Source organism: Homarus americanus, unplaced genomic scaffold (genome assembly GCF_018991925.1).
Source record: "Homarus americanus isolate GMGI-L3 unplaced genomic scaffold, GMGI_Hamer_2.0 scaffold55640, whole genome shotgun sequence".
Lineage (NCBI taxonomy): Eukaryota > Metazoa > Arthropoda > Malacostraca > Decapoda > Nephropidae > Homarus > Homarus americanus.
The window spans coordinates 2449423-2463507 of NW_024713650.1; the positions used below are offsets into that span (position 1 = coordinate 2449423).

At 34.8% G+C, this 14085-nt stretch overlaps 1 protein-coding gene across 7 annotated transcripts in view; it reads left to right on the forward strand.

The window, feature by feature from the left end:
* The window catches only part of LOC121873283 (tyrosine-protein kinase Src64B-like), a 49521-nt gene extending 35436 nt beyond the window's left edge, over positions 1 to 14085 (forward strand). For 4 of the 7 annotated variants that reach the window (XM_042376766.1, XM_042376775.1, XM_042376795.1 and 1 more), the window contains one exon: positions 7422 to 14085. In XM_042376766.1, coding sequence (XP_042232700.1) covers positions 7422 to 7642 — 221 coding nt within the window. In that variant the 3' untranslated portion in view covers positions 7643 to 14085. Of the gene's footprint in view, positions 1 to 2393; positions 2403 to 7421 lie in introns of all 7 variants that reach the window. The other 3 variants (XM_042376748.1, XM_042376738.1, XM_042376757.1) reach the window with 3 other exon arrangements.

Here is a 14085-nt window from a genome sequence, read left to right on the forward strand (position 1 = left end):
AAGAGATAAAGTGTAGTATGACTAGGCACCTCTCCTACAACACTAGATAATGCTCTTTATAAATTATTCAATCAAAAAAGTTTCTACATCCAACTGATTCATTTAAATTACAGTATAGAAAAGTTGAGAGATGTTTTAGTATGTAGTTGGAAGATGTGAGTACAGTACAGTATAGTAGGCAAAGTCACCATAGATGAAGTGTATGGATGTTATTAACAGAGGATTGGTTGTAAGGTAATGAAGGAGATGTATGAGAGTGACAGAAGACTGACACCAGTACAGATTAGAGAGAATGTCGTGGTTAGTGTGCAGCAGCCAAGTTCCTGAAGACGTAGCGAGAGAGTAGAAAATTATACAACCAAAAAAGAAATATTAAAGCCATTTATGAGTGCATAGTTCACTAAGTTTTTTAATACTGCATGGTCGGCAGACGCATTAATGCACATGAACTAGGGTGTGGCTGAGTGTGCTCCAAACATGAAAAGAAAATTTTGAAGAGCACAACTGGGGCCAGAGTGTCTAAAGGGAAATAAGATACTGTGTTATGGTATTCTGATGTTAATATTATTAACTGGAATTAAACACTGCTGATAAAAATGTGTACTACTCAGAGTCTTGTGACTTTTGTAAATAGTGTATAAAACTGTGACTGAATGGATATACTATACTATATAATATGAATGTACAGTAAGAAAATGCTAAGTATATTACAAGAGTATATTTTATTATTGAGAAGGGGGGTCAAGAGGGTCTTGGAGTAAATCTTAATTCTTTGTGTTGAGTAATGAGATAAGCATAAGATCCTTTTTGGGGTGAATTTAAGTGATTGAATAATATTGGAACCCACTAAGGACTCTATTGATGAAACTGATGGGGAATTTATAGTTAAAAGAAATGCTTATGTGGTTAAAGAAACAAAAGAGAAATGGGTACTATTAGATTACTGAAGGAATGTTTTGCTTAGGTCACTCTATTTCTCCCCTTTTAATAATAACATACTGTACTGGTCATAGATATCACTCTGTCTTCTACGACTCAGACTTCTCGGTCAAAAGAAAGGTTAAATAAAAGATCGGACAGAACTATAGTTAAGAAACAGCTTTTATTAGTTTATTCTTGTGGTAATTGGCTAGATCTTGGTTATTGATAATCTTTATGCATACCACATCAGTTCAATGCCCCATAGGTAGGTTACCCCTTCTGTGGTAACTTACTGAAGATTAATTTATTTATTTATTTTATTTGAGCAGCAGTTGTGATGAGGCAGTGTGTACAGTCTTTTGTTTCTTGAAGTGCTCATTGACTGGAAGATTTCAGTTTTTTTATTATTATTATTATTATTATTATTATTATTATTATTATTATTATTATTATTATTATTATTATTATAACATAGGTGCTTAGTACTGTAATGGTTTTTAATCATAGAAATAAATTAAGGGGTCATGTCAATGGCTCAAATTTGGCATGGTACTATTTTTTGGAACTGTGTCTTTGTTGTGTTTGTGTGTATTGTATGTGTGTGTATTTGTCGTGTGTGTGTATTGTATGTGTGTGTATTTGTTGTGTGTGTGTATTGTATGTGTGTATTGTATGTGTGTGTGTGTATGCTTGTATTTTGAAATAGTGAGTGAGTGAAAGGTCTCTGTATATTCAAAATTCAGTATTGTGCCAGCTGTGAATCCTCCGAACTGACCCTTAAACATTGACAAAATCTCGGCTGAGTTTGGGGTACATACAAGGAGTCTCATAGGTCAGTCACTAAAGGAAAATTAAAATATTTCTCTTTGTGTGCATGCGTGCGTGCGTGCATGTGTGTATCATAGCAAGAGTACAAAGATCGGGCAACAAGGGCCAATCGAATACCCAGTAACATCTTCGGACTTCACCCCACTTGATGACTTCCTTATACACCTAAACTCTCTCATCTACCAAGAACCATATACAGTAGGTGACCCCATAGGAACAAATCGAGGGGTGAAGTTTGGAGACCTCATTTGATTGGTCCTCCTCTGCCAGTCTTCGTTGATTTCTTGTGGCGTGTAACCTATGAGACACCGTGTACAGTATACACATAATATCCTCAGCTCATATAACTTTTTGCATATGTTTAAGGCTTAATTCATGGGTTCAAAATTGGTAAGATATTGATTTTTAGGTACACAATGCCCCATAAACATCTTCACACACAAGAATCAAGAACTATCATCTTGCGAACTTTGAACCCTTGCCATGGCCCCTTAAAATAAGTTAACAGTACAGTAGTGGCTTTTAATGATAGAAAATGCTTCAGAATAAGTTACCAATTATATTATCTGCTGTTAACACTGTGATTGAGAGTGTTAGTTGATAGTAACTTAATGTGGCATCTTCATCTCCCATGCTACACTCAGGACCAGACTGTAAGAGATTTAATATCAATTTATGTGATTATTTTTCAGTTTAATTGTGAATGCATGCACACACATCTGACCAGGTTGGCATATGTGGTAATTTTAGTTCAAAGCTTCTTAGACATTCTTATTAGATATCCCTTGGAGGTACCATGTTACTTTGTTCTTCTATGCTACTCTTTTCTACTGTGTTACTTTGCTCTTTTAAATGTTTTTTTTTTTAGTTAATTTTTTTCTTTTTCTTTTTCTATCATGCCTATCTGGATGAGGTTTGAGCAGTGCCCTAATTCATGTGCTTCAAATATGGCCATTGTTCTGAGTTCTCTTGTGTCCAGAGAATGGAAACTTTACCTCTTAAATGGAGGATAATTACACTTTCCTGTATAAAATGCTCTATATCTCCCTTAATATAACTTTAATTATAACGAGGAAAGTCAGCAGATGCCTTTTTGATTACTTCCAAGAAATTTTTATTTGAACCTAGTTATTGGCAACCCATAAAGCAGCCCTCTGGTTTTTATGATGTGTTAGGGTACCCAGCTGAACCTTCTTCATTGTTTTTGCTCTTGTATGACCTTCTCAGCCAATATGCAGAGTGGCTGAAATCATGAGAAATGTAGATTTTCTCTCAATAATTGTCATTTAAAGAAGCTTCAAGGTGTATATGGGGGTGAAATGAGAGGACAGAGTGAAGGGAAGTGTTAATTGTTAAAGTTTATTGTGTTGAGTAATTGGAGAGTATTTGCTACAGGGTAGATGCTTTGGGAGTGGGAATTAGCTCACCTCTCACCTCCTTTATTTAAGGTTTCTGTGTTGATCCTGGGGCACCCCAAATCCACTCGGCTGTTTCAGGGTACCTAACTTTATAGTTATGAAAGTAAAGGCATACAAGTACAGTCTCAGCCTTACTGCTTCCTCATATACCAAAAGCTTAGTACTGTATACAGTACAGTGAAGAGTATCCACACTTACCCTAACAGTTTATCAGGTTTGTGGTATTCATACCCAGGAGAAGTGCAAATACAGTTGAAGATGAAAACTCCTTTACCAATTGAATAAATATATTACCCCCTGTATTATCCCCTGCAAATAAAACTATGAAAAAATAGGATTGGAGACCAGCAAAATGTTTATCCAAAGAAATTAAAATACACAGGAGACTTAGTGAGATGTTTAAAAAGTGGAAATTGTGTTTGTCACATAATCAACTGTAGTCCTGATATGTGATAGTAATGGATTTGGGAAGTAGTTTGGGTAAAAGTAGTCTAGTTATGGTGGTGTGATAATAATAGTTTGGGTTGAATTGATAGTCTTCATACTATTCTCTGCAGTATTGATGAAAGAAGATTGTGTTTGCACTAAATGAATAATGTTCTTTACAAAACCTTAAAAGACTGACAACTGTATAGGACAGAGAGAATATGTATGTAATATTTTTTTCCATTAGTACTTTGTAAATTTTTGAAGATCACTGGAGAGGAGCTGAGGTATTGGAACCCCTGTTGAAAGATGATTGGCTTCGTGTGTGACTGTGACGAGGCGTTGTATTGTGTGATAGATCTTGGTGTATGGGGGTGAGAAGATGAACTTTTCTAGGAAGATTTTAAGTCACATCCGCATTTATCTTGTTATACTGTATTGTATTTCTTTTTATGGGTTTTGTTTGGTATGAAATTTTGTATTATTGTTATTATTATTATTTGTTTTGTTATTATTTTTGCTCTTTCTATTATTTTGTATTTTATTTATTATTATTATTATTATTATTATTATTATTATTATTATTATTATTATTATTATTATTACTCCTACTGTTACTTTATGAATTTCAGTAATCGTCTTAGTATTTTAGTCATTTTAATAGCAGTAGTAGTAGTGATGTTATTTGTTGTTTTCCTAGTATGGCTTTAGGCATTTGTTTTGTTTACTTTGTACATGGTAAAAAAAAAGGTGTTGACAGTATGTAGAGAGTCTGTGGCCTAGGATTAGTAAACAAAGCGAGAGTAAAATGCTTTTAGAGGGAATAACATCATTGATCTATTACGACTTACCTGATTTGGGAGCCTGACTCTCAGCTGCCACCAACCAATCAGGTGCTCCGAATTCTAACCATTGTTGAGTTGATTGGTTTGTTGAAAAATGATGGAACAACTAAAGTCACAGATGGTCACAAGTGAGTGTCTTCCCTCATGCATATATTTTTATTTGAGAAATCCTCGTTTTTCTATTTTTATAACGTGTGACCTTCCAAGTTTGTCTACACTGTATGGTATTTTAATGACATGTGACCCCAAATTTGTCGATATGTTAGTGACCTTTAAACCCCAATTAATCTACATGTTGGTGACCTGTGATGGCAGAGTGCGTCTACAACTTTCATGACATGCAAACTTTGACCTTAAATTTAGTGACCTGTGAACTTTAACCTTAAATTTAGTGACCTGTGATCCCAAACTTGTCTCCATCAGTTTCTAGTGGCTGCCAGGAGACGTCTTCCACCAAGTACACATTTAGATAACTCGGAATTAACTGAATAATTTGCTTAAACTCCCTTATTAAGTGATATTTATTTAATCTTTAATTCCCATCAGCACCAACAATGTCGCATCTCCAAGTTCAAAATATTTACACCTTTAGACTCGTGTTCTTTCCCGTGAGTCCAACATCGTGAGGATTTACCGTATTAAGGGAGATTGGGTTTGATAGAAGATGAACTTTGAGTACTTAAGAAATGTTGTCAGTATAACAAACAAATAAGTTGAAATAAAAAGATGGTAGTTGTAACAATTAAGTGAAGTAATGGAGAAAGTAGTTATGAACAATAGGGAAAGTGAGGCATTGAAAAAGTAGCTAGGAACAACAGAGAAAAGCAAGGAATAGAGAAGGAGATGGGATGACAGGTTACTTTGCAGTGATAAGAGAAAATGGCCGTGTAAGAAATTGGTAGCTTTTAATACAGCCTTGGGTATGAGCGTAATTTTAATACTGTGGTTGGAAAATAAAAGTCCACTATTGATACATATGATGTACTGTATGTGTAGAAAAGATGGACTAGAAAGGAGCATGTGCATAGTATATACCTTAATTAACTCCCTCCCAATTGTAACTCTCTTGTGGTTAGTTTAATCCAAAATCAGAGTTTTAATGTGAGGTTTAACGAGGATGTAATAATGGCATGTCACTGTGTTATGTAGTTAGGATGATGAGAGACCAGAGATGGAAACTACAAAGAAGTGAATGAGGATAAGTTTAGGAATAAATTAGAAGACTTTTTGCCCCCAAAATTCCTGGATAAAGATCAAGTTCAGTGTTGATGTTTTCTAAGTCACTTGAATATTGTGTTACTAGAGGAAGCCACGGAGATATTGGACTGTTAATTGAAGTGGAAACACAGACCATGGAAAGAGAGTAACAGTATGGAGGAGTGATATAATGATAATTGCTTATATTTGCTGTTGTTGCCCCCCTTATTTTAGTGTTCCTGTGACCACCACGGTATAATGACTTATCTGATATGTTCTACTCAATAACTGTACTGTAGTCACTTGTTATGTAGAACAGTACCTGGTAGTTGCTGAGGTATTCATTGTTGTTCAAAGTTGTGTTTTATGGATCACATGTAGACTCTATACCTCCTAAGTACAGTACAGTACGTCCCCTGCCACTCAGATGTCCCTCCTCCTTCCCCATCCTCTTAGCACCGCCCCTCATCAAGAGTGTTCCAGATTTATTGATGGTGATCACGTGTTATATTCTTCTCTTTGCCTTTTTTAGTGGTATGGTAATATAGCCACTTCATGATAAGTGATGCTTGATGCTGATGAATGGTAATTATTGCTTGATATTGATGATTAAAACAGTGGTGATAAATAAAGCTTGATAAATACAGCTTTCCAAAAGGCTTATGCTGTGAAACCTTGATTTAGGTGGAATATAATGCAAGATTGACTTAATATGGATGTTTATAATTATTAAGATACAGGGTATATGTATTTATATCATGTTTTGCTTTTTTCTTTGATGAACAGATTGTTATCCAGCTGAAAAGACACAGTGTTCAGCGCAGTTATTATTTGATATTGAATCCCTATTGGTGACAAAAACTATAAGCAAAAAAAAAAACAAAGACAAAGACAATTTTTTTTACTGTATGTGGCTCTTATCATATATTATGTATATATGGCAAGATGTTTCTATAATTCTCTGGAGTAATGGAGATATTAAGCCACTTTCTCATCCACTTCCTTTTCCTCCTCTGCCTCCTTCTCTTCCTCCTCCTCCACTTACATCGTGGTCTTATTTATATTGAGGTGGCAGCAGCCTTAACAGTACAGTACTCATTGTACACTGCTTAGTCCAGCATTGTATCTTTTGGCACTTGGCACCAAAAGACTTCTTGAATATAGATAAAAGTAAACTAAAGTACTGTACAGTACATATATTTATATCGTAAAGTAGACAGTTTTATGTTTTGTTTCAATCCGACGTTATTGTTGCATATCGGTAGATTATCAGATTTTTTAAATATAAGTGCGTGGCTCTGTGAAAATTCTACTTGTTTACTCAAGGAATACAGATGCTTAAAAAAAAGATAATTCGTACTATGTTTGTAGAGTGAAAGTAAGAAGTAAGAAGATGGACGAGAAAGGAAAATAAAATGTAAAGAGAGTTGGAAGATACTTGTCTCAGAGGCGTACTGTTGTGTGGTCTATGAGAGTGTGTCATCAGTGTGAATGTGGCCAAAGAAAGGACACTCAATAACAAAATCTCTCTACTTGTACTGTAAAATATCAAGAGCCCAAAAAGTGATGAAGGAGTGATCAATAGTAAATTATATTGATGATAGACTTAGGTAACAAGTTGATCATGTACAAAAGCCATGATATATTTAACAGAAAAGGTCCAGAATCACTTAAGGAAATGTTGGCTTGAAGGGGAAGCTTTTCTTTTTAGTCAGGTTGTTCTGTTTACTCATTGTACCAAGACATGAATAAAATTGTAACAAAGATGTTTTTTTTTACATTTCAGGGATGACCAATCGAGAGGTTGCAGAATCAGTGCCCAACGGATACCGAATGGGTAAACCAGCCAACCATTACTGTCCCGACTATGTCCATGAAATCATTTGTAAATGCTGGAACGTGGATCCTGCAAAAAGACCAACATTTTCTTACCTATCTGATCTCCTCGGTAACCTTGATATAGCCTCTGAGCAGTTTTATGCAGAATCCAGCGAAGCATTCTCATAGAGCTAGGTTTGTTCAGGGAGTACTCACTTCTAGTAATTCTAATCCACACTTGATAGTCCTCGACAGCTACACATATAGAAATTTTCTGTTAGTTATTGGACAAATTCGATCAGAGTTACACTGTGATATGTGTATTCATTGGTTTTATAAGGCATTATCAATTAGGAACTTCAGTACACAAGTATCAGGTTGGACATAGATTGCTGATTTTGCTGTGAGTGTGTTTGTCTGTTAATATATATATATGTGTGTGTGTGTGTGTGCATGTGGTTATTAATATGTTTGCTGAGAATGTGAGCATATGCATATACAAGTGCTGATGTGGATACATTGTGTGCATATATGTATATGTGTGTGTGTGTGTGTGTGTGTACTGATATATATATTTATGCATTCATGTATATGTATTGGTGCATGGGTGCATATCTTTATATATGTTTGTCATTATGGGAAAAGTGTTGGCATGTACACACATTCAAGCATATGTGCCTGTGTACTTGCAGGAATGTGTTTATTGTGTTTTATTCATGTGTGAATTTGTATTTGTAAACATTCATGTGAACTTATATTTGTAAACATTTGTATGTTCATATATGTACAGTATGCATTTATGTGTCTACATGTGTGTATGTGGTTGTGTATATTTTCACCAATGTGTATGGTCACATACCTGTTTACATGTACAGTATTTATATGGCTGTAAAATGCTTATGTACGTGTACAAGTTTGTGTCATTTGGTGTTGTCTTCTGAGTATCCAAGGGATTCACTTTAAAGGTGGAGCTTCTATGCTGATAAAAAGTTGATGCAGAATCAGTAATTATCTTTGTCGTGATAATTTCATTATTTGGGGTAAGAAAATTATGTTCAACACTAAAGTCTTAGAGATAAATGAATAACTAGTATGTGAGGTACAGTACATGCAAGGAGGAGGACATGTCTGTTTTGCTTGGAAAATTCATCCTTTGCTAAGCATTCCATTTTAATGTAAGAGTAAAGATCTATGTTTTAGAGTAGTGTTGTTTGTTTTCTTATTGCTCTAAGTAACTATTTGATGGAATCCTTTTTGGTATTTACCCAGTTATGTCATATTTGCCTACAGTATGAGGTGAGACATGACATTGATCACCACGTCTCACACTGATCACTCTCTTCACTTCTCTGTATAGACTATAGAAATACAAAGGACTACAAGTGTATTTTTGTATTGTACAGCATAGAATTATAAGCTGTTTAAATTTGTCAGTGAGAAAGAATTAACAGTAGTGAATAAAGGGAGAGTAAGCTTTGGAATCTGTGTAGTGCAGGAAAAAGCTTTTAAGAGTAGGGAAAGTCTGTGCAGTGACTTGTTAATCCGGAGAAACATTAACATCTGTATATCTTGCATCAATGAAAGAGATCTTTGACATAAAACATATTGATAATTTTGAATTTGCAGTATTAGTAATCTTGATTTTGACAAATTTAGATTGATTGATATAAAATAATTAAATTCTTTGAAAAATCATCTACAGCAATACTCCTGTCATGTTTCGGTTGATAAAAGCTCTTGCTGTAAACACTACTACTGTAGTGTGTAAATATTCTAAATAAGTTTACATTAGGACTTGTCATTCAGATGAATTCCATGTATTTGCGACCTTTGGCATGTAAACGTGGGGAATATAAAGGGTAGTACAGTATACAAATTTTATATCTGTTTAGTTGGTTAGATTGATGGGATAAATAATCCCAAGCATTACACACAGGTCAACATTCCCAAAGATTCACTTGCATTGAGGGACAAATATAATGAGGCCAAACTTGTGTCTTTACTTTGCTCTCTTATTCTTGTGTATATGACTGACTAGATATGAAATAAGGTAGAATGCTATTTAAAACCATGAGTAAATTGAACTGTGTACAGTAGTAGTATTATGCATAATTTCTAACGAAGTGAGTACTTCCTAGGAAGATACATACAAACTGAGAGTAGATTGGAATATAGGATTTGTTGATGTGTGTCTGAGAATCTTGTTTGGGGTACTTGAGTGGGGGTTGTGTCTGGTAGAGGTCCAACTTTGAAGTTTGTAATTAATATGTAAAACTACTCAAGAGCTTCTTTTTTTTTTGGCAACACCAGGAACCTGATTACTGTAGCAGTTTTAAGAAGATATATGCTTCGTTCTAGTAATGCATATTGTTGACAACTACTTTCTTACTATTATTAATGCAGATCATGGTAAGGACATTGACAAGATACATTGGATTAAAGTTATTCAGTATTTGGTGTGTGATTACATTTTCTCTGGAGCATATTTGCACATAGAAGATTTCTGAAATTGTCAACCATGATCTGTGTGTTCATAAAAGGTTATTTGTAATATGACTCAAAGGGTATAACTTGGAAGAAATATAACAGGTGCAGTAATTGTGTATTTTAAAATACGCCAAAGTGTAAAGCTTTGCCTTTTTATATTTTATATGGTAATGCAATTCAAACTGACAAGAGCTGAGTGTCAGGAAGACTTGAAGTGAAGATGTTATTGGACCAGTTGAATGTCTCTTACCTTCCCTTGTTTCATCAATTGGATAATAATGAGTCATGATCACAATCTGTAAAGTTGGGTACAAGTTCCCAGGGGTCCATTTAATCCATATATTTATAATTGCAAGTCTTCCTTAACCTAATAGTAAGACTGCATTGTATAGTAAAGTTAGCTCGTGGCATGAGAAATTTTTCAAATTTATTCGGTGGGATTTCACTGCAGTGTTTAACACAAAGTTTGAATGTAATGTTCTCAACTCAGACTTATTTTGTGGCTGCTCATGCTCCATCACTGCATAAAAATTATGTTAAAAAATATTCCAGAAAAAATGCCTGAATGTAACTTTCTTTCTGGTTGAAATATCTGAGATGTTTGAAACAAAAGGCATTTACCATATAAGTTCTTTAATCAAGCAAAGTGAGAAGGTGATACTTCTTGTTCTTGAGGAATATACATGCTTTGTTTGGTAAAGGATAATTTTCCCATTAACTCACACTGGTTTTAAGGAAGCTTCCCTGTTTATTGTCATATGTGAAAATTATTCCTGAAGTTGGTGTGGGTTGTGGTTATTTTTTACCAAGCAGGAAAAGAGAAGCCTGTGCTGTAACTTGCATGTTTCTTTCTCTTCCTTAGACTGTGTAAAGTACATTGATAGTTATATTTAAGTCATTATTACCAAAGCTGTCATTGTTTGTACATTGAGAATACTGTAGCCAGTGTAGAAGTCACCACAATTGATAATCATTTTCATGATTAGTATAATGTTAGGTAGAATGGCTGCCATGGCAATGGATACAAATGTTATGGGACTTGGTGTTTGGAAATTTTACCTTACACCTTAGTCCAAGCATAGGGTCTCATTCCCCAGAGTTTCTATTGGATTCTAACCATTTATTTGAAGGTATATATACAGTAAAGATTTTTGTGCTGTTACAAAAATTAATTGTTGTATCCCTCAGAAAAGTCATTAGGAGTTAGGTTCATTCCTCACCAATAAGTCTGTACCTACAGATGCCAATAGTCCAAGCAACATTTTATCCTGGGTAGTAGTTACTCGACAATGAGCCTCAAAGCTTCCTGTCCCAAATAGATGTAATACTGTAAATTTTGAGAATAAAAATATATATATGTGTGTGTATGAAAACTGCTTGAGGGTGGGTGATAATGTACTGAACCATACTTAGGGAACTTTATGACTTAAGTAAAGTATTAAATGTTTTCAATGTGGGACAAGGTGCTCTGGGGTCCTGAGACTGCCCGTGCTCGTTCTTCATATATTTCTCCAAAGAATGCAGAGTTTCTGACTGTACATAATTATCATAAGTGGGATTTTCCCTTTTGTAGAAATAACACGCATTTAATTTGTGAAGGACAGAAGTCACAAATAAGTATATAGAAAAGAATTTTTTTATGGCGATAACACATCTTTCTTTTAAACCCGTAGGTGCTCATTGACAGACGAAGACATGACAAATGACTCTAACTAAATAAGAAATCTCAGTTTTTAATCTCATTTGTAGACTATTTAAATAACTTATAATTTAGTGCTCAAATGACCTCTCTGCTTTTATTATTTTAATTCTGGCATGGCTTTATTCCTCGCCAACTTAGGGTTCTCTTTACACATACACGACATACTCTAGTACTGTAACATCTTGCCAAAAATACGCAAAAAAAAAAAAAAATCATCAACACAAATGTACATACCATACAGACACATGCATATGTACAGTACATACATGCACATGTAATCATGCATAGTTTTGTACACATTCATGGACATATGCAGTCATACATACATGTAAGCATATCCATACACACATGCACATATATTCTCACACACACACACACACACACACACACACACACACACACACACACACACACACACACACACACACACACACACACTCACACTCACACTATATTCACTAACTCATTGGTGCTCAGAACTTGAAAATAAGCTAAGTATTTGAATTTTGAAGGAGGGACTTAAACAGTAAAAAAAAAAAAAATTACACTGAAGTGCAAGAAAACAAACATTTCCATGTTTTACAATGAAACAATAGGAACTTGATCATTCAGCTTTTGTTTAATTGACCCGTCAACTCAACTCCTCTACGTTTGGTGTCCTCAGCAACCATTACAATTGTGAAAGTTGATTGGCTGCTGGTTGTTCCTAAATGAGTAGCAATGAGGTAGTGCAACTCGCCCAGCAGCCAATCAACATCTTTGTATTATAACATTTACTAAGGACACCAAAAATGGATAGAGCTCAGTTGATAGATCAGTTATTAATCAATGATACTGACTTCAGGGTTTAATGATTATCACGTTGATTGGGTAATGAGTATGTGTTTAGTCCACTTACCTCAAGAGCATGAATTGTGAAGAAGAAAGTTAAATTTGACTGAAATATTAAATGGGGTTATCAGTCACGTGTTTGAGTACAGCAACTTCTAGGCTTTTACATTATAGTAAATTGGAGGTAACTGCTCATTAAGTTTTGTTTTTGATGAGAACTTATACAGTACTTGCTTGTTGAGCATAAAATACAAAGCTGAATGTAGATTGATTGTAATCATGATACTGTATATCTGTTGCTACTTGACTTAATAGGTACATTATGGGGAGGTGGTTGTGAAAGTTAGGTTTCATGGGACCAGGCCAAGCTTGATGATTATTTTTGTTGTATCACAAGGTACTGAATTGACTTTATCTAGACAAATATTATTATTAGCTTTTGAACACTTGAGTCATTGGTTTCTGGACCTAATAAGACAGTTGATGAGACCTTGTGTAATAATACTGTCTGTGGTGTGATGAGACCACAGTTAATGCTGGTAAAGTCCTCACTCTAATATGTTAATTCAGGAAGTAAATCCCAAAAGTACTGTTCATACTGATGCAAAGTCTGCCTACTGCTGAAGGTGTCTCGGTCACTCTACCTGGCTTGGCCCCATGATGAAGGCACCAGTGTAACCCATTCTCCTGGCTTGGCCCCATGATGAAGGCACCAATGTAACCCATTCTCCTGACTTGGCCCCATGATGAAGGCACCAGTGTAACCCAGTCAGTGAGAAGATATGATATTTGTTGACTGGCATCACTGGACCTTTGCCTCAGTCCTTAAACATATGGATATCTCGTGTGGCTCATATAATCAGGTTCTCATTGTTAATATCATGGGAGTGTGTTTTAGAACCCATAAAGAGTGCTTGAACACAAAACTAGTCAGGTATTACACAAGATGGCCCTGTTGTCTCAGTCCCCCATATGGCCGGGGCTAACACATTATCATAAGTAACAGGTGATTTTAATTTTTTTTTTATACTCAAGGAGAAAAATAATATTAGGCCTTTTACAGTTATTTTGCAATTGAGTGTCAGAAGTCTTAAGCTCTAGGAAGTGGAGGTACCTGTTCATATCCTCATGTTATTTATCATGCTCTCATCTTTAATTAAGGAAATCAGTCAGTCATGTCACTTTGCTGTTTCATAGTGTAACTCTATTCATCTACTTCCATGGAGCATCGACTGAAAACTTACTCTTGAGGTGACACTTTTCTAAACTTTGAGACAGATCTTCAACTGTTTAAAGATTTCATTAATAGCCTCCAGTTAACTAGGTTTTCTTACATACTCTTCTGCCACTTCATGGTAATTATTTAACCAGATACCTCTTTTTTTTTTCTTTTGTAAATCAGTAATCCTTTTTATTTTTTTTTTACATTTATTAGGAGAAAATGCTCTCTTGTTTTTGTTTAAGATCATAACATGATTGAACAAAACTTTTATACTTTTTAACTTTTTTATATTGTAAGCAAGACATATAAAACAGTGTACACAATAATACTGTTTATGTCTGTTTCATAGTAATTAATATTGTATCGAAACAATAAAATGTGTTCGTCTGT